The sequence below is a fragment of the Eubalaena glacialis genome, chromosome 2, assembly GCF_028564815.1.
Source record: "Eubalaena glacialis isolate mEubGla1 chromosome 2, mEubGla1.1.hap2.+ XY, whole genome shotgun sequence".
NCBI lineage: Eukaryota > Metazoa > Chordata > Mammalia > Artiodactyla > Balaenidae > Eubalaena > Eubalaena glacialis.
In genome coordinates, this window is record NC_083717.1 from 120,147,535 (window position 1) to 120,168,511 (window position 20,977).

General features: G+C 43.8%; 1 gene segment (V, D, J or C); it reads left to right on the forward strand.

Moving 5' to 3' along the window:
- LOC133084268 (T cell receptor alpha chain MC.7.G5-like) overlaps window positions 1-20,977 on the forward strand; it is a 610,392-nt gene that overhangs the window by 569,366 nt on the left and 20,049 nt on the right. Inside the window, 1 exon segment of the C gene segment in view lies at window positions 8,713-8,761. Within this exon segment, the coding sequence occupies window positions 8,713-8,761 (49 nt within the window).

Genomic DNA, 20,977 nt, shown 5'->3' on the forward strand with positions numbered 1-20,977 from the left:
AAATGCTGTGGGAATAAGAATGCCAGAATCATCTTTGGAACTGGAACCCAGGTGTTGGTAAAGCCCAGTAAGTGGCCATGTTCTATTTATATTTGACCAAACAAATAAACCCTGTGCAGTTAGTAGAGATTTAATTTAATATGTAGACAAATGTACCTTTTGAAAAATGACTTTTGTAAATGCATGAAACATTCATGATTGTTGAGAATAGAGCAATAATGATAAACAGACGCAGAATAAGACCATCCCAAATTGCCTTTAATATGGTAGCTCAGCTCCCCTTCTTCCGAAGAGATACTGGAGTCATGAGTTATTTACAGCCACAGTGTCTCTTAAACTATGTTCTGCAATGATTTGTGTTTATTGTGATTTTGCCCACAGAACTTGTCTTCCATTCTACTAAAAATCTATCTCATTTTAAATGCTGTTCATGTGGATAAGATACCTTCTTTGTCACTCATGCCTGCATATGTATTTATTCTAAAAGACCCGATATAAAACTCAAACATTGTCCCATTTTGACAAAGGTCCACATCTAGTCCGATACATGTCAAATTTCACTAAAAGCATAGCTTTACTAGTCAAATGCAATGTGAGAAAAAAAAATTGAGATTAACTAATGATCCCAGATGGCTTATTAACACCTGAAATGGCATTCAGAGTGAAATAAAATGGCAGGCATGATGACAGAATTTTTGTTTAATGATCAATTCCTCCATGGGGAGTAAAAACTTTTTGAACATACTTCATTGGGGAGGAGGGAAATAATGAATTCAAGGGCCTGGCATTCCTGGGGGTACACCTAGTATGTCAGCTTCTCCACAATGCATTTTGGGGACAAAGGGACCCATCCAAATGTCAGTCAAAAAAATAATATTAAGAGGCAGGTGTCGTCAAGTTCACTGACTAGGTTGTTAAACCCTACATCAGGTTACGATTGAGACTATGGACTGACCAACTGACCAAGGAGCTTTCAAAAAGAATAGCCTATTTTTGAATGGTTTAGCTGTGGGAAATGCCCAAAGACAAGGAAACAAGCTAGAGGACTCCATAAGTTTGCTTTGGATCTTGTAAACATGACCAATCCATGCTAATCTTTTGTAATGACTGTGAAAAAGACACTTTGGGGGTCAGGCAGACAATGAGGAAGAAACAGTGGGGCTTAGTTCTTTATGAGTCAAACAAGGACCCAGTCAGGACTGGTGGTAATGCCATCCAGTATCCACCTCCTAGTGGTGAGAGACCATATCCATGGACTGTGAAAGGAGAGCATTTCCTGCAAGACTAGAATCCCTCTGGGCCAAAATGGATGACCCCTACTACCCCCAGGTAGGGCAGGGCTGTAACGAGTGCAGCAAACATGTACTTGGCCTAAAGTAAGGTATCTTCAGGGTTTGGTGATACGGCCACACCAGAACAGAGCCCAGGGTGAGGTGAAGGCTCTGTGATGCAGTTCTATCTCAGGTGAAATTCAGATGTGTGTCTTACGTGGCCCTTCCTGCCCCCATCTTTCTTTAGGCTCTGAAGAGTAGATTTCTAGCTCTGTGGCTGTCCACCCAGCCATTTTTTGCCTACCGTAACAGAATTGTGTTAGCTATCACACAGGAGTTTGTTGAATTGTTGCTTTTATAATTCACCCTCAGTGTCAAATGAGGTCATCCAATTTCCTCTCTGCACATTTGCAATAAGCAGCATAAAAATTCAAGCAAAACAACTAGGAGACATGGAGAGAGATGGCTGATGAGATAATGAGGCCTGTTTACTATAGTAGAGGAGGAAATATCCTATGAAGGTGAGATAGCCAATGAGGGATGGGTAGCTTTCCTGAAGAGTCACTAGGAGTTTTTGTTGTGGTCCCAATCACTGTGCGAACAAACTTCTAACAAAGTTGTCTTTGGAAGAGGGACTCAACTTCATGTTCTCCCCAGTAAGTGCTGTTCATGTGATTTTCTGATATTGGCTCCCGTTGAGTGAAAGCGGTTTTGGTGTTGGGTGGGGAAAATTTCTTAGGCTCTAAACATGTGGGTAGCCTCTAAGTCCTGGGTCTTTCTGCTCTCACAGAGGCCCAGTCCTTGGTCCTTCCACAGCTTAGCCAAATATCAAATTCTTTCCCCTCTAGAGCTCAGAAAGTTGCTGCCAGTGTTTTTGCTGCTTAAATATCAATTACCTTTTTCATTGTTTATACATTATGGAGAGTAAAAAACTTGTGAAATTTTGTCGAGTCCATCTTCAAGTCTCCCCCACAAGGCTTGTCCCCAGTGGACTTTGTTTGGACACATCATTAAACCCAGGATGATTTCTGACTCCAGCCAAGTGGCTTTGGAAATGACCCTAGCCTACCTATGACTCCTCTCCTTCCACTCTTTATAAAAGACTCATTTTCTCCGTTTGTCCTCTGCTAAGAGTCCTGGCTCTGGTGCCCCATGCCTTCACATTTCACTTGTTCCAGGGATGGGTGGAAGATAACTTTTTTAAGAGCTACTTTAATCCAGAGGCAACAAAGATGGTACGTCAGCCAAGAACAACATCTTGTGTGGAGCCTTCTTACTCTGTGCCATTTTCAAAATCTTTTTTTTCATTTAGAAAAAGCAGCCACTCCTTTTTATTCCTAGCACAGCAAAGAGTTCATTATGAGGCCAGAGACAGGGTTTCCTTTGGAATATTTTTCACAGGCTAACAATAAGCCGGAAGTTTGCAGGCGGTTCACAAATGCATTCTTGGGCCACAACTCCATGTATGGAAGCGGGTATCGGCAGAGTAGACAGTCAAACCAGGGGCATTTTACCGATACCACATTTTGTAGAGAATCAGGGAGAAGGAGGCAAAGACGTGCTAAGGGAAAACAAAAACTATGGTTAAGTGGGGAGATTTCTGTGTGATTCCACCCAGGGAAAAAGATTAACATGAAGAAACATTCAGAAAACCACCAAGGCCAGGCATTCAGAGTTTTTGTTATGGAGGCAATCACTGTGGGAATTCAGGAAGCAGGCAGCTTCTCTTCGGAAAGGGCACAAGACTGGCTGTGATTCCAAGTAAGTGCCCCTGGCCATCCCTAATTTTGATCAGAATGGCTTCTGCCTTTAAATGATTTTTTCAATGAACCTACGAATGCTTTTACCCCCAAGAAAGTTCTGGTAGGAGCTGGGAAGTCAGTGCTAAGCAGGAAGATGAACAGGTTACTCTGGCATAATTCAAAAGCTAACCAGACAATCATGGGCAAGCACCGTGCCTCACCCCGTCCTCAGCGCCTCCAGCTTGTTCTGGCCACACATCCTACCTAGTTCCCTCCCCTGATCCCAGGAGACCAAAACCCTAGGACAGAGAACCTGAGACTCTTTAGTCTAGGGAGGACAGGAAGGCTTGTCTGAGATCCAAGAGTCATTTGAAAATATACTGTTGTTATTTATTTTGTTGTTGTTAATTCTAATTTGTCTAAGTAATACACGAAAATTTCTCATTGTAAAAACAATTTAAATTACAGATAAAGCCAATATTCACCTTGACCCCCCTTCCTTCAATATCAGTTTCCTCCCCAGAGGTGACCACTGGCACTGGTTTGTGTGTTGTGATAAGTTTCTATTTGGAGCATGTTGACATGAAATTGCCCATCTTCAAGGAAAGGAGCTCAAGACATAAAGAACTCAGACTGCAGATTTCAATTAGATATAAGGAACAGTTGGTTGAATGCACAGGCCGTTGGCAAAGAAGAGCTACCTTCCCAGGAGCTCTTAAAGAATATATAGGTCTTTGGTCCGAGAACACCTTGGCTGAAGACAGGAGGATGGACCAGTTGACCTCTGAAATCCAGCCAGGTCTCTGTAGGACTCAGGGATGGTCCACCCCACCCCCACAGGGCAAGCCTCTGTGACAGCCCTTCTCTTTTGCCTGTCATCTGGTTGTTGTTACAACCTGAGCGTTTGTCAGCACTGCTCCTATGCTGTGAGTGGTTTGATTTTCTCAGCATCTGTGGGGTTTTTGCAAAGAAAGGAAACTCTGTGTGTACTCTGGAGTTGGGGGTTACCAACTCATTTTCGGGAAGGGCACCAAACTCTTGGTCACACCAAGTAAGTTCTTCTTTCTGGCTAATTATTCTTCCCAAGATGCCTGCCTTCCATCATGCAGAAGCTGTCAAAACACAGGTGGCGTTTTCTTTGCTTGGTTTGTGTTTGGTGGTTCATGATACCAGTTGGAAAACAAGGCTATTAATGCACATATTCCCTGGGGCATTGTACTTGGCTTTTAAGACCCATGTAGTCCCTCCCTGAGAAAATATGTGAACCTCCACGAGGAGGAAGGCAGAGGGGAAAAAAAGGCAGGAATTGGGTGAAAATAGATAAAGGGCTGGCAGGAATAACAAAGAGGGGATCCCAGGAGACCAAGCAGTAGCCACTTTGAGTGAATTTCCCAGGAGTTGCTCCTGCCAAGGCCCATTCTTTCAAGGAGAATTACGGCAAATAGAATCGGACTGGGAAGTTGCTAGTTATTAGTATTCGTCCCACGTTCTAACCTAATTACAAGGAGATTGTTCTGGCCATGGGCAGTCATTTCAGGTTTTGTTTTCCTGCTTGCCTCCTCCACCTCCACCTGTCTTCCTAGAGGCCCGAGTCAAGGTTATTGCAATAGCACCGAACACTGTGTAACACCAATGCAGGCAAATTAACATTTGGGGACGGGACCGTGCTCACTGTGAAGCCAGGTAAGTTGTGTTCTTCTGTGGCTGTGCCTTTAGGGGCAATCAATCAAATCGGTAGTTTGAAAAATACTTTACTCCTGTGCATCTGCTTGGGCTCTTTATTAATGTTCTTTCCCCAGGCCAAAGAGAGTTGGTTTCTTTCTCTGCTTTAAAATGAGATGTGTGTGTGTGCACGCGTGCACGTGTGTGCGTGCACACACACTTGCTCTGGCTCCTGGTGAGGAGCTTTCAGGAGCATATACAACATTTTCAAATAAATAGAGATATAAACAATAATTGAGCCAGTGACACTGTCAGGAAGGACCTCCACTGGGGACCCAGCACCCCTACGCCTGGTTTGGCTTCCCTGCAGGCTCCCTGGCCACATGGGATACGCTTGGGCTCCGTCTGATGGTCTAGCGCAGGAAATTCCTCGGCTTCTCTCTGTAATCAATTCCAAAATTTAGCAGCCCTTGCTGCCAGAAAGTACTTTTGTACATCTAACTTTGACTACCCGCTCCCATCCCTGTGATTTAAATCTCTGAAAAGAACCACTAGAACTTTAGGCATCTAGTTTGAGAATAAAATTTCTGCTGTAAATATGAGACTCAGCACTGAGTCTACTTCTACAGCACCTCTGAGATGCCATGTGTCCCGAAGTGATTACAGTTTAGGCACTATAGTGTGAGCTTTGGAGACAGAAAAACCTAAATTCGAGTCCTGGCACCATTACTTTACTAGCTGTGTGACCTTGGACAAATTACTTAACCTCTCTGAGCCTCGGTTTCCCCATCCATAAAATGAGGATAAATATCCCTACCTTGTTGTGTTATTGAAAGGATCAAATAAATAACAGCTAAATTATTTAGCATAGTGCCCAAAACACAGAAAGAGCTCATTAAACCCTAGCTATTAATAATAATGATAAACATCATCTCCAACACACAGTAGAGCTTTCGTTTCGCCCCTCAGGCTCTTCTGTCAAGGCTCTGTCATGCAGCAGGAGAAGAGCTGGCATGGGGGAGGGTGGAGAGTGTCAGCCTGTTCTATGAAATTCTTCACCTGGGATTGGAAAGTGTCTAAGTGGAAATAGAAAGAATCCTGGCTAATCTAAATACAAAATTGTCCAAGTGTCAGAGGCAGGGGAGAGGTTTCTGCAGAGAGCTGCATGGCTGGAGCATCTGAGGCTATACAATAACCCCTTAGAGCAGGGACGCAGCTCACAGTATAGTCGGGCGAGGGCTGCGGCGGCACAAACCTTGTACCACCCTCTCACCAAGCTGACCCCAGCGTGACTCCCTCCAAAGTGCCCCAAGGCACGGGTTCTCCATGTGCAGGGACAGGGATTGAGAGAGGATGGAAGATTCACAGGGAAGAGCTTCTTGCCCCAGATCGTGTTTCTGCTCCTCTGGGTAGTGAAGCTCGTGAGAAATATGGCGCCTGAAAAATAGTCCCTAAATGAAACTCTCAGACCTGGGGATGGAGGCTCAGGAGTCTATAGAGGCAAACTGGGCCAGTTAATATTGAAGACAAGGGGTTGAGTGTAAGGTGGGAATCAAGTCACATCTCAATCTGGGAGAGGATGCATTAAACAAAAGCTGGAGATGCTGCGTTCTCCAGCCCCACCGGGACTCAGACCACAGGACGTGGCTAATACTGCAAGAGGAAGGGAGTTAGGTTAGTGATAAAAACCTTCGTAACAGGTTCGTGAACGGTGAAAATGAGCTGTCAGGAGCAGTTGCCAGAGCACTTCCTCTGGAGGGTTTTTTTTTTTTTTTCCCCCCCATTACCTTGTAACATTTATTTATTTTTTTAACATCTTTATTGGAGTATAATTGCTTTACAATGGTGTGTTAGTTTCTGCTTTATAACAAAGTGAATCAGTTATACATATACATATATCCCCATATCCCCTCCCTCTTGCATCTCCCTCCCTCCCACCCTCCCTATCCCATTCCTCTAGGTGGTCACAAAGCACCGAGCTGATCTCCCTGTGCTATGCGGCTGCTTCCCACTAGGGTTTTTAAAAGGAGATAGACACTCTGGTCTCAGAGCTGATTGGAGTGCAGCCCTGCCTCGAGGCAGGAGGAGAAACGAGAGAACCTCTCTAAGCCTCTTCCCAGCCCCTGAGCTGCTCTGTGAAAAAACTCTGGCTCATTAATGCAGAGCTGCATCCTTCAGGACACCGGGGTTGCTGGGTTAAGTTTTGGAACCCTTGCTTGTCATGTCCCAAACCCCCTTTGTTCTCAGACTTAGGACAAGCAGGCTGATTTTTTTCATCCTAAAACGAAAAACACAGGGGCTGGGTCCTGCGCCCTTGATGGTGTTGAGATATGGGGCGGGGTGGGCTCGGGGTGGGGGGGGGCGGTTGGTGGGGGGGAAGCTCTAAGGGGTTTTTGTAGAGCCCAGAGGCACTGTGGGAATAACTATGCCCAGAGTTTGACCTTCGGTGGGGGTACCAGATTGTCTGTGCTGCCCTGTAAGTACGGAGAGGTGGGAACAGAAACCAGCCGTGCTTGAGGCCTGGGCCCATTGTGACCTCCGAGCCGGGATGGAAAGGACGATAAGGAGTGGGAGGGATGCTTATTCAGGGAGGAAAATCACAGGCCCGTGGGAATAATGCTGGAGGAAGTACATCAGAGCTTTCCCTTCTCAGGAGGGCTTTGTCGGGGGCGGGGGGGCGGGGGGGGGGGAAGCTGAGTTGGCAGGTGTTTGATGCTGAGATAATCACTGTGCTCAAGGACAAGGCTTCTCCCGTGTCCTTGGGAAGGGAACAAGGCTGCTTGTCAAGCCAAGTAAGTGGCATCCAATTTGAATTGTGCACTGAATATGATTATCTCCAAGAGGAAGACCTGCTCTCCTTCCCAAGGGGGCCTTCTTGGACCAGAAGGCTATTAAAGGGGCTGAGCGGACCAAGGCCCGGAGCCTGGTCATCTCCCTTGTCCTTGAAGGAGCTCTGGGAGGTGCGGAAGGGAAGAAAGCCATCAGGACCCCACCGACAACCCAGCCTTGGGTTCCGTCCATTCTCTTAATCTTCCAATAAGTAAAACCATCTGATGGCAAGTCATCCTCAGAAGGAGATTCCAATAGGGTTATGCCCATTTCATGCACTTAAAAACTGAGGCCTCTCAGAGACCGGCATAGTCTAACAGGAACAGAACTCAGGGAGCAAACACTTTTTCGGGTAGATGGTGAATTCGAAGCAGCAGGTTATTTAAATGAGAGGGGAGCCGTGGTAACCAGCTGTAACTTGAGTTCCATGGTGCTGAGGACTGCGTCTGGCAGCAGGTAAACCCCTAGATGGTGGGGTTTTATCCCTGCAGAGCCCAGTCTTCCCTAAACCTGGTCTTCGTTAACCCCAGCAGCGCCACTCTCTGGCCCTGCAGCCTAGGAAGGGCAGCTCTTGGCAACATCATCCTTGGTGTCTTGCAATAAGAGAAATCAGAAGAGAAGGGGGGGGAGAAAGCTTGTATCTCATATCATGCAGTTCCCTCATTTTGTAGCAAGATTGTTTCCCCATGAGCCGTTTGTCTTCATTTAGCCGCTGTCTTCTCTGGGGAAGCCATTTTGTAGAGGTGTTCGTCACAGTGTGACAACTGAAGCCTGGGGGAAATTGAATTTTGGAGCAGGGACCCGGGTTATGGTCGCCCCAGGTAAGCCTGATTCCTTGGAGCCTCACCTGCCCTTAATTCTAACCCGTGTGCCAAGTATTTCTAGCTGAGACCATGACATATTTGAAAGGAAGCCATCTCCCTGAACAACAATACCCAGAGCCAGTAAGCAAAAGTGAGAGATCGGTTTGGTGTTAAACAGAAACATTTTTGGATACATAGGAATTCTCATTTTTCTCTATCAGTCCCCCGAGTAAGTACCTCATTCCCCTTATAAGGAATAAAGTTACAGGAAGAAGTAGAGCCGTGATTCAGGCTGTGGTGTGGGAGAGATCGGCTGTGGATTCTGGGGTGGAGGATTAGAAATGTGTTCAGCAAGACTGGATGTGTTTTTGACAGGATATGTAACACTGTGTGAATTATAATCAGGGAGGAAAGCTTATCTTCGGACAGGGAACCGAGTTATCTGTGAAGCCCAGTAAGTATAAATGTGTAGCCCTGGATTAAGCAATGTCTGTGGATTAAGGGCTGATTTAGACTCAATTATACACTATATGATGAATGTTTAGAAAGGGCGAATGAGCATCAAATAGAAGGACAAAACTCCCCCTGGCTAGGATCTGACATCTGTGTGCAAAATGGGCCACACACGGGAGTGTCTGGGAATTGCTCCCAGAATATATGTGGTGGGACTATGATGTGTGACTGATTACTTGGGATATTGGCCAGGATCTGTAGCCCTGGACTTGTATGGTAATCAGCGACAAGACTTCTAATTCCTTAACAAGACTCTAAGGTGCTATTCTTTTTTTTTTTTTTTTTTAATTTATTTTATTTATTTATTTTTGGCTGCGTTGGGTCTTCGTTGCTGCGCGCGGGCTTTCTCTAGTTGCAGCGAGCGGGGGCTACTCTTCATTGCGGTGCGCTGGCTTGTCATTGCGGTGGCTTCTCTTGTTGTGGAGCACAGGCTCTAGGCGTGCGGGCTTCAGTAGTTGCAACACGCAGGCTCAGTAGTTGTGGCGCACAGACTTAGTTGCTCTGCAGCATGTGGGACCTTCCCGGACCAGGGATCGAACCCGTGTCCCTTGCACTGGCAGGTGGATTCTCAACCACTGCGCCACCAGGGAAGCCAGGTGCTATTCTTTTCGGCTAAGATTATGTCAACGTATAGAAGGAATCTTGTAAGTAATGATCACTGACCAGAATAACAGTGATTAGCCTCTCCCAAGGTCTAAAAATCACTTAAAAAAAAAAAAAAGTTTATTCGTAAGTACTGTTGGGACACTTTCTGTTTCTGAGAATTTAGGCCAAAAATTTGTACAACATAGCCTCGTGGAACAGAGAGAAGAACCCTTAAAGTCATCTTTTCTGACTGTCCACCTATAAGGAAACTGAGGCCCAGGGAAGAGACGGATCATGGTCCCACAGTAAGTCTATGGCTGAGCTCAGACTAGAATTTAAGTCCCTATCATTAATTCTCCTGGCCTGAGGTCTGAGGAATCTGCAAGACTCATCTGACAAATATTTTTGTGTACCTACTCTATGCCAGGCTCAGCGTTCGGACCAGCTGACCCATCAGGGAAGAAACTCAATGTGATATTGTCCTCGGGGAACTTGCATTCTGGAGGTGGACCCCATTGTTCCCTGGGATATGACCATCCATATCCTGATCCCTCTTGAGCTTTTATACCATCCTCACTACCTTAGGAAATATTAAAATTGATCTTTGTTGCAGTTGTAAAGTCTTTTAGCAGTGAAATCAACATAGTCATGAGAAAAGAAATGGCCCAAAGTGAAGGGGAAAACTAGAAATTTCCCTGATAATTTGATCATTCTAAAATTATTTTATTGGTATCAAACTCGTGGCCAAATTAACTAGATAACTAATGCGGCTCTATACCTCACTTAGATCCTGTACTCAGTCTAAGGAGGATTCAAGGGTTTGGGCAGTTTCCTGGTGACGTAACCCAGAGATCCCCAGAGCAGCAGAGAAATATTCTCTGTTCTGGGCTTTGTGAGTCTGAAAAGATGTGAACACTTAGAGGTTTGACCTCTAAAATCAGGGAGTGCTCTATATATGTTAAAGCATATATTTGACCCCTGGAACTCTGTAGTAGAAAGTGGGAAGCAAAGATTCCCTAAAAGAAGGTGAGCTTATAAAGACAAAGAAGGCTTTATTTACAATTTGTAGATAGGCAATTTGGTTACTCCAGATCAAACCTAGATTGACAATAATACACACCTAATTCATAAAGTAATTGCCAAATCTTTATTCTGTGCTCTGCCAACCCGGCCTATTGGATCTGGTTTTTGTTGTTGGGCATAGCACAGTGTTTCCTCTGGTTCAAGCTGGCAACTGACCTTTGGATCTGGGGCCCAACTGACTGTTGTACCTGGTAGGCCGTTACAATTAAATACTATTTCCACGGATTTATTAATCTATAAATGTATGCTGTACATTTATGTAACGTAATGGGCCGGGGGGTGGAGTAGGGTGGGGGGAGAGATACTAAAAACACATACTTAAAAGGGTAACATAAGAAGAGAATTATTTATCAAAAACCAAAGAGAAAGAGAAGCCTTTTTGCTAAGTTTGGAATAGGAGCTGGTGAAAATGAGTAGAAAAGAAGCTATCCTAACCTAGAAGAATAGGATCAGATTCCATAAAGGGAACCTCTCTTTCTCATAATATTTTCACTAGAACCAGGAGAAATGCTACAAGATGGTTTTACCAGGAACTATCTTAAACCAAGTCTCGTTGGCCAGCCATATTTCTAGCCTATCCTGGCTTATTTCTACATAAGTTGCTAAACACAAAAGTGCCTATTTAAGATATTTAAATGAAGCTCTATTTCTATAGCTCTCTGGTGCCCTTCCAGCATAGTGTGCCTGTAACACACTGCTTATCATTTCTACAAGTAAGAACAAGTTTGCCCTCCCAAACTGCATAAGTATTATAATTACTTGCCTTAGACTGAAGTCACCTCTATTTTATTTCTCCTAACTGTGTTCATTTGTTGAGATTTGTTTAAATCCAAACTGTGTGGGTGTCTAACTCTTGGCTCTGAGGTTTCCTTTCTCTTGAAAGTGTCAGCAAAATATTTTGTCCATAAATAATGTTTCATCTAGACTTGCAAATGACAGCCAACGCTGCGGCCTCTTTATTCTCCCCCTTGCTAAAGGGAATATGCAGGCAGAGAGCAGGAAAAAAGAAGCCAAAATGTACAGTTTCACTGTGGGGCTGGACGGGGGCTGTTAAAGTACATTTGGTTATATAATGGAGGTACTTTAACAGCTAAGACGCAGTGATCTTGTTTGATCATACATACATAATACTGCTAGCTTGTTGTTGTGGTTCAGGGTGTCCTTAAAAAGCAGCTCAGGTCAGGTTGCCAAGCACGACACAGACCTAGGTCCAACTCAAGGAGAGAAGCTTCCAGATAGCCCTGGAACTAAAGGTAGAATCAGGATTCTCCTCACAATCCAGTCCACCACCGGAGGAGACGTTCCATTTATAATTAGGAAAAGAGAAAGGTAAAGAGCATTTATTTACAGTGTCCCTGTTTCAAATATTGTGCGTATGAAGCACAGAAGACACAAGAAAGAACCCAAGCAGAAAACTAAAGAAAAGAAATCGATAAAAGCACTGAAGAAAATCAGATGCCCTTGTCTTGCCTGTCTCTGATAATGAATGGGTCTTCTTGCCTCATTCCTCACTTTGGTTCTTGAATTTTCTAGGAAAGTAGCAAAAAAAAAAAAAAGCTGGTGGGGTTGCATTAGTCTTGGCCTAACTTGGTTAGTCATCTCTGGATAACACACCTCCCTTTTAGGAAGTCCAGGAGACTTTTTGTAATGAGAGTAAACATGGTGTACAACTCCAGATTTTTACTTCGGATCTGGGACGAAACTCAGTGTAAAGCCAAGTAAGTGACAGTTGTCTACAAAAAAAAGTCACCTACCAGTCTGTATTTATTTTGAGTTCTTTTATTTTGTGTTTTGGGTCCTTGTTCATATGTCCCTTAAACAGATATAAAATGTAGTAAACAAATCCTATGATTCAGTAAACATTCTGAAACTGCCAGCCATACTCTTGGGATGGTATCCTATATAAGGAGAATTCCCAAATTTTAACTATTGCTGCTTTTATTAGTTGACCCCCCAAAAAAAGCATTTGGATATAACTTAAAGGACCTATGAATGTCCAGGGTTTCAGAGAGGAGATATGACAAATTAAAATTTTATTAAATTAAAATTATATATTAGAATTATATTGATAATAATCTAACATTTACTGAACACTTGCTATGTGCAAAGTATTGTGTAAATGTCTCTCATACTTTAAGTCATTTAACCTTCCTCACGGTCTCCTGGGATAGATACTATCATCCCCACTTTCACAGGTGAGGAAACTGTGAAAGTGAAAAACAAAGCAAGAGGTTAAAATAGTTACCAAAGGGCTCCTACACAGAGGGGGCAGCGCTAGACCTCAGGGCAGCCTGCATGTCCCCCCAGCCCACTCTCTTATCCAGGACGAGGTTTGCGTAGGAAGACGTAGCACTGTGACTCTAATGACTACAAGTTGACGTTTGGAGCAGGAACAACAGTAACTGTAAGAGCAAGTAAGTAAGAAGGAAAAAATGAGAATAATTTTAGAACAAAATGGTGGGCACAATTACAAGCAATTCCAGCTGGGAAGCACAATGGTCAGTAACTAAATTCCAAAAAGATTTCCCAGTTTGTGCTAAGACCATAACCATTAGGACCCTAACCTGTCTACCTCATGGGTCTCCCTCACATCCTCCTCCACCGCAAAATGCTCTCTGCCTCAGGGATGCCTTCACAAGGATAAATTTGTTGAGAGCATGGGCTTTACGGTCAGATAAAAACCAAGCTAGCTATCTGAAATTATCTCAGGTCCCCCCCAAAAGTCACTGGGTTGTATTAAGATGAGACATAACTCTTTCCAAATATTTGAAGAACTGCCATTTAGACAAGGAGAGAGGTTAGTACCAGCGGCTGAAAGGATATGTGTCTCAGCCTCCTGTGCAATCTTGTTAAACAAGGGGAAACGGCCTGCAGTGGAAAGGCTGCTTTGTGAAGTGCGAGACTCTTTCTCCTTGGAGATCTGCATGCTGGGTCCTTTAGGCTGACTATCTGATGTTGTAGAAGGGATTTCTATGCTATTTTAGATATTGGACTGAATTATCTCTGGGCTCCCTTTCAATGCTAAGCGCTAAGATCTCATGACTCCAGCCTAGAGGATGAGAAGGTTAGCTCAGACCTGTTTCTTCTATTTTTATTATTTTGATAGCCAAAGAAATATGTCATTGAATTATTCATCAGCTAAAACCTATTTGGGATTTTTATACCTAGAAGATGGTGGGGTATGATCTCCCAGGGCCATAAATGGGAAAATAAAGGACCATATCAGGAAGAAAAAAAGAAAGAAGAGGAAAAGAGAATGCCTGGAGGGACGACCAGAGGTCGAATGAGGGAAATGGGGTGATTTTGCAGAGGACAGAACTAGTCTATCAAAGTTTTCACAAGTTCAGCTTTGGAAAGGGATCCAAACACAATGACAATCCAAGTAAGTGAGCAGCCTTTTATACTGGGAAATAGGGCCAGGGAAGCAAAGTTCCTTCCAATTTAAACACTCTCAAAAGGCCGTGTAATTGCTTTCTGATGGGAGAGGGCCTCTGCTGGTGGAAGACTATTGTTAGCCCAGACCATTTGTCCCCTGAGAGATAGCGAATGAGATCTGACTGTCCCGCTCAGACTGTCGGCTGCACAAGAAAAAAGACTTAAAGCCACTTAAAGAGGATGAGGGTGAATTTTCAACGCTGTCCCCCAGGGCAGGGGAGAGAGTGATGGGGAACATTAGGACCAAGTTCATGTAAAGGGGCCCAGCACTGTGTCGATAGAGACTCAAGTCTGGGGAGGCTCTACTTTGGAAAAGGAACTCAGCTAACTGTACAACCTGGTGAGTGGGTTGTTTTCTACTCCAGGGAAACAGTACTATGAAGAAATTGGAAAGGGAGATGAATGAATGTCCTTAGTCTTTAGGGGCTAAAGGGAAAGTCTTAGGGAAGACTTAGGGAAATGTCTTAGGGAATATGTATATTGCTGCTACTGGAGGACCCTCCTTCTTAGTTAGACAGGGATGGGGAAGTGGAAGGAAGGTCAAGACCACCTAGCGTCACTTTCAGGAACTTGAGAATCTGAGAGGAGACTGGTATGTGTCCCCACTAAAGGCAAAGGAGAAGGGCAGCCCCACTAGAGAGTGTGAGGCATCCCGAAACACCTGCTCTGGTCCACACCCAACGCGAGGGGAAGGATGTGACCCTCAACCCAGGCTGGGCATGCCAGATTGAGGTACAGAGTTGCCAGGGTTATTTTTCTGGAGTCCTGTGATTCTCAGCCATCTCCCTATCAGGGGCTCCATCAACTCCTTTCTTATCAGGAATGACCTCCCCATCATATTCTGTAAACTTTCCCCAAAAAGCCTCCTCCCCGTTTCCTTAGTACAAGCCTCACCAATGAATGGGCTCTAGAATAGCTGGAGGGGGTCTGGGTCTGAAACTTGGACCAAGGAAAGTAAAGCTGATCTGCAGTGCACAGCAGCTCGGAGGGCCTGGGTGGACCCAAGACTAAAGTATCCTTCCTCTCTTTGGGCTCTTCCCTGTGCACTAAACTGAATATAGAGATGCTAACGGCGTGCATGCCTGTGTATGGGTGAATTCATCAGCATTTCCACGCTGGATATATGACCAGCCTGACCCTGAAGTTTCCCAGAGCTTACAGGGCTTCCTGTTCTCAGGTTCCTTTGTGGGTTACGAATGGTCAAATGGGCCCCTGAGTGAGTTTATGGTTGACACCTATTATCCTCACTCACAGATCCAGGTCCAAACAGCCAAAGCAGAGAAGTAAGTAAATATATGAAAGGGCGAGACCCAAATACGTGCCCAGGGACAAGCATTCCAGCTCTACAAAGTGTGCACAGCGCTGGGAGACAGGATTACCTTAACCATCACAAGCCCTCCACTTTGCCATGGCCATAGGACAGGGCCTTCGACAGGCATCTATGGACTGTGATTTCCTTGGTCCCTGTGGTTTTTGCTGGGGCTCAAATCACTGTGTGAACAACTCTGCAGGGAACAAGCTAACCTTTGGAGGAGGAACCAGGATGTTAGTCAAGCCGAGTGAGTACCGGCTCTTGAGCCACAGTTCTGTTTCCAGCATTGAAGCAGGAGCCTAGCCATCAATTTTAAACTGAATGCGCTGTGTTGGCCCACATTAATCTGTCTCAAACTTGCCTTAGAAATGCGTAGTGTTGCTCTTAACGCATAAGCACATAGGTATGCACAGATTCAGTGTGGGTAAAGGATATCGCCATCTTGATATTTTCTAGGGTCTGTCTTCTTAAGAAAAGGAAAACAATTAAGGCACTTTCCTTATTTCTTCACATCTTTTGTCTGATTGTCCCACAAGGTAGAGGAAGGTGGAAAGCGATGATTCTCTCTATTCAGGGTGGTTAAGCGATTTGAATGTGGTCACGATAGCAGGGCCAGGACCCATGTGTTCTAAGGTTAAATATATTGCTGTCTGTACCAGGCTGCAGCCTCTATAACCAGCATTCTGATCTATCTCCTCTGGCCCTCAGTTTTCCCAATTAATGCAACTGAAATATTGGTAATTCTTATCTCCTGGCTCACAGAAAGTGTGTGAGGATTAAAAGGACATTGCTCTGAAAAAGTTGAGCTGGAGGTTTGTTTAGAGTGCTTTTTTTTTTTTTTTTTGAGGAGGGGGTGGATATTGTTTTTGTTGTTGACGATATTGTCCTTTTCATTAAGGAAGAGAATAAAGAAGGGAAAGATACTTGAAAGCCAAGGTGATATGATCAATACGTGAACGTGTACAAATAAATCATTAAGGCATTCAGCCCGGGGCCAAAAGACAATGGATCTTGCTCAGCCACTCACCAACCATGCGTCCATGGGAAGCTCTCTAAGCCTCAGTTCATCTATGACATGGAGATTATGATTCCAGCTCTGTCTAGCTCAAAGGATTTTGTAAGACTCAAATGAGATAACGTATGTGAAATCTCTTTGAAAAGTATGGGCAGTCAGGTGATTCGTGATTTTTTTGAGAGTCAGATTTTATGAAAAATTCCATTTGAGGGTAAACTTGAGGATAAAAAAGCTTCATGGATCTTGGCTATGGCAGAGAAACGGTTGAATTTGGATATAAGGTGAACCTTTCTAGTTGTGAGAATATAGAACGTGAGAATTGGTGACTAAGACTGTCCCTGGAGATCATCAAAACCTGAGATCACTTGGGAGAGAAATGCTTGAGGTTGTGAGCCTGTAGGAAATGGTTTCGGAGGTTTCCTACCATTCCAAAGAATGTATGAATTTAAGACTTTTCTTGAGTTTACCTAAATATGTGCTTGGTGCTGAACTGGGTTTCAACCAAGTGAGAGAACCTGGGAGAATTCCTGTGCTTGAAAATGAAGCTCACTTTGGTTTTTGTGGTGAAATAGATCCCTGTGGGGTTTTTAAGCAGCCTGAAGCTGGTTTTTGGAAGGGGGACCACGTTAAAGGTGACTCTTAGTAAGTATTGCCATGAAATTTGAATTCAATTAGTTACTGAGACATGTAACAGGTTTTTTGTTCATTTAAGTGGACTGGCAAATGTCCTTGGTTTATTCAGATTTAGTGGGGAGCAGAGCTCTCCCTGTATCCTCCCCATCGTAACTGTAAGAGCTCATTTTGCTGGGCAATGGATTGCATTGTTTGCCAACTTAATAGGGAAACAGGATGGAAGAAGTCTCCCCATCTCAGTGGCCAGCTCCATCAGAAAAGCCATCAGAGAAACACTCTGAGATGCTAACACCTTCTCTTCCAGTTGGCCTCCTCTTACAACCTTGATGCCTCAACAGAGAGTGCCACAGTTTCCAATTACCCAGATAACATCCCAAAGTCACTTTGGAAGAATCTCTGTCTCATTTTGTCTTTCCTAACCAGGAATTTACATGGTAGAACTAGATCTAGTACTTCAACAGAGAGAAGGCATGATCTAAGCGTCCATGGCCGTCCTTGACACTGTGTGATTCGGAGCCAGGCTTTGATCTTTCAGGCCCTCTATTGGCTTTACACCTCTATTGGTGAAATTTTTGAAGGAAATGTGTCAGAGTTGTCTAAAGACCATCTGTAAATAGAGGTGATGATTCATTCCTCCACGCTTGGATCTCACTTCAGATAATATCACCTCCTCAGAGAGACCCTTCTTGCCCAACCATTCTAACAAGCCACCAAACACAGCCGCTACCTGATTCTCCATCCCCTTATCCAGCCTGATTTATTCCTGCACTTTCATCACTTGATATTGTATTATCTATGGATTTGTTTCTGTGTGCCTCCCACTAGATTGTAAGCGCCACGAGGACTGGGACAGGGTCCTAGCAACTTTCTGCTCTATCCCAGTGCCTAGCACAGTGCCTTACACATGGAGGTGTTCAGTGAATAGCTATTGAGTAAGTGGAGGACACACCCCCGTCTACCCTCTCCTTCTCACAAAGTAACAGAGCTTTACTGTTGCATTCCCAAACACTGAGAGCTCACTGAGTTCCTTGCCAAAGGCAAGGACAGAATACAAGTGTCCATTGTTTGTAGTTATATACACATTGGAGGCAGTGAACAGGTACTCAGGGTATTTGCAGGGCCTCATTTCACTGTGCCTACCAGACAGGAAGTGTGTTGGTCTTTGGGAAAGGAACCACCGTATCAGTATGTTCCAGTAAGTACCTGGTTATTATTGTTCATAATGCCTGAACTTATCCTGCAGACTTACATTGCACACATGACTAAATGTGTCCTTATTCTTTAACTCAAGGAGTATTGGGGTTTAGTGATGAAAGCCATCAAAACAAAATGAAAAAAACAGATGCTGTCCCTCGTGTCTAATACTCCAACCATATCCCCTGTCCCACCCCATGCTCACAAATTTTTTAAAACACACTAAACTGATAAAAGAAAGAAAGATTACCCACAGGGATAGGAGCAATTTTCTAACCACTGGTAAAATGAGCTCGTGTACAGGAATTGATTCCTAAGTAAAAATGGGAATCAAAGCTGATATGCTTTGGCTGGTAAAACAAGATGACTTGGTGAAATTTTTGAAGGAAATGTGTCAGAGTTGTCTAAAGACCATCAGCTGGACTCTTCTCAGGCTTTCCCCTCCATCAATTCTACTGTGCTCTGAAAAGAGGCTTTCAGAGGCTTAACTCCATGGCTTAGTCTTTATTTCAATAATAAAAAAAGGGGTAAATCCCAGCCAGAGTTCCCAGGAAGGAGGATAGATACATGCTAATCACATTAATCTATTATCAAGGTAGCTCAGGAATTCTTGGCAGGCAGCACGGTGCTGTGATTTATAATACATGCATCTTTGGGACTGGGGCAAGATTATCAATAAAACCCAGTAAGTAGACAATATGTCACTAAAGTAGGAGGCTTAATGTGGTGACTGAGACCCGTTGAACTTACTGCAGTATTTGTAGGGCCCAAATATCAAGAAGTGCATGGTTTATGTGGATTTAAGTGCATTCTGAAATAGAAAGAAATGTTAAAGTAATGGCACAGAGGCTAGAAAGATCTAACTGTGGAGGAAAAATAGTAGTGTCGATGAACCAGAAATAACAGACTGACACAGCTCCGTCAGAGAGTGGATCATAATGAAAAAGGCAAAGTTTGCCTGAACACTGCTAGTCCTAATCCTGGCTTGATCGGTGCATCTGAGCCACAATTTCTTCACCTATAAAATGAAAATATTTCATCTCACCTCATAAGTTTTTTTAAAGATAAAATAAGCTAATGGATATGAAAGTATTTTATAAACTAGTAAATGCTATACACATGTAAAATATTATGATTATTTGTTTTCAGAACAAAAAGAAAAAGCTAGGACAGCTTGGACATGAATATGTAAGAATCTACATATTCTCTTCTCAACATGAAGAGAATATGTAGATTCTTAGTAAAAGAGCTATTTTCATGTAGCCATAGGCATCGGTGAAAACCACTCTCTCTTCTACTGAAGTACAGAGACTCACATGTCACCCACATGAGAATGGCAGAAAGGAAGCCATTCTGTAAAGGCCTGAAATGCAGTGTGAATTCTGGGGGTAACCAAAAGGTTACCTTTGGAACTGGAACAACGCTTCAAGTCACCCCAAGTAAGTCTAAATTCCTAAGCACTTCTCCTTACTTGTGTTGTTGTCTCTCAGATTGTAACATTTGGAGCACATAACGGGGATGTAATAGGGCTTTTCTGGCCATTTTCAGAAGATTTAAATAAAGATATTATAGAAAGATCCCTCATCCAACCCTTAACATTATAATAGTTTTATTCCATCCAAGTTGTGTTCTTTCTTAATAGAAAAGAAAGCCAAGACACTACCCATGAGGCCAACTGAAAACAGTAGATTTGCAGAGCATAAGAACCAAAGAGAAGGCAAGTGGTGTTTTTTACCAGACCTGAAGCAGAGTGGGTGCCCTTTAATCAGGATGCGTGGCTTTGGGGACAGAACAGGACTCGAGTAAGTAACCAGGCTACCACTAGGCCTAAGTCTGCAAAATAAGTTGACTGTAGGAGCAGGAAGCTGTCCCTCAATGATCTGGATGCTATTCCATGAAGTTTCAATTGATTGAAGTTAAAACTAGGAGAGACACTATGGCAGGAATCTAAAAATTGGTAAGTGTGATGGAGACAAAAGGACTAGATACATCTGAGGGATGCATAGAGTTGAAAATCACAAGTTTGGTGGTGATAGACCCAGAACGATGAGGAGAGAGAGGCTTCATTTTAAGTGTTGCACAATAAATGCCCATATTTAAGTTGAATGGCCTGTGTGTTATGTGGAATGTAAAAAGAAAGTTAAGATGTAGTCCCCTTCATAGGTGAAAGGGCTGTATCTCTCAGTCTTGGGTATGTGAAGGGTGTGTGGGCTTGTGGGTGTTTTTGGCTGACTAAGAAACACTGTGGGAAGGGTGGAGGCTCTACATGGATCTTCGGGAGCGGGACGAGACTGCTGGTCAGGGCTGGTGAGTAGAGTATCAAGGGAACAACAGGAAGATTGATGAAAATGTTTTCACGTCTCAGGAAATGATTGTGTGATGGAGGATACGCTGGAGTTCGGGGCATCACTGTTACTAGAGGTCTAATGTCTGGTTCTAGCAAGAGAATTAACCCCAATACAGCTGCAATCTCAATCTCGTAGGAAGGAGGAGAAAGATTCTTCACTCATAGCTCCTCCTAACATGTATCTGTCCTATGCTAAAAAGTCTCATGTCTCCAGGGTACTTGTGTAGCAGTGCTGGTTCAGTGTGCTTAACCCCACGTCACCTGTTTTTCATTTGTAAAATAAGGACAATAATATCAGAGTTCATGGCACAGTTAACGGCCCAAATAAGGCAAGGTGATATATAGCGATTGTCAACCCACTTGGCATGTGTAGGTTCTCCATAAATGCTGGTCTTCTTTCCCTTCCGTAAGCAATCAGAGGTTGAAAGACCCAACACTGCAGGCCATTTTTGTATGGGGGCTTGCTATAGTGTGAATTCAGGATACGACAAACTTACTTTTGGAAAGGGGACTATGCTTCTGGTCTCTCCAGGTAAATGTTGACCCAATCCCA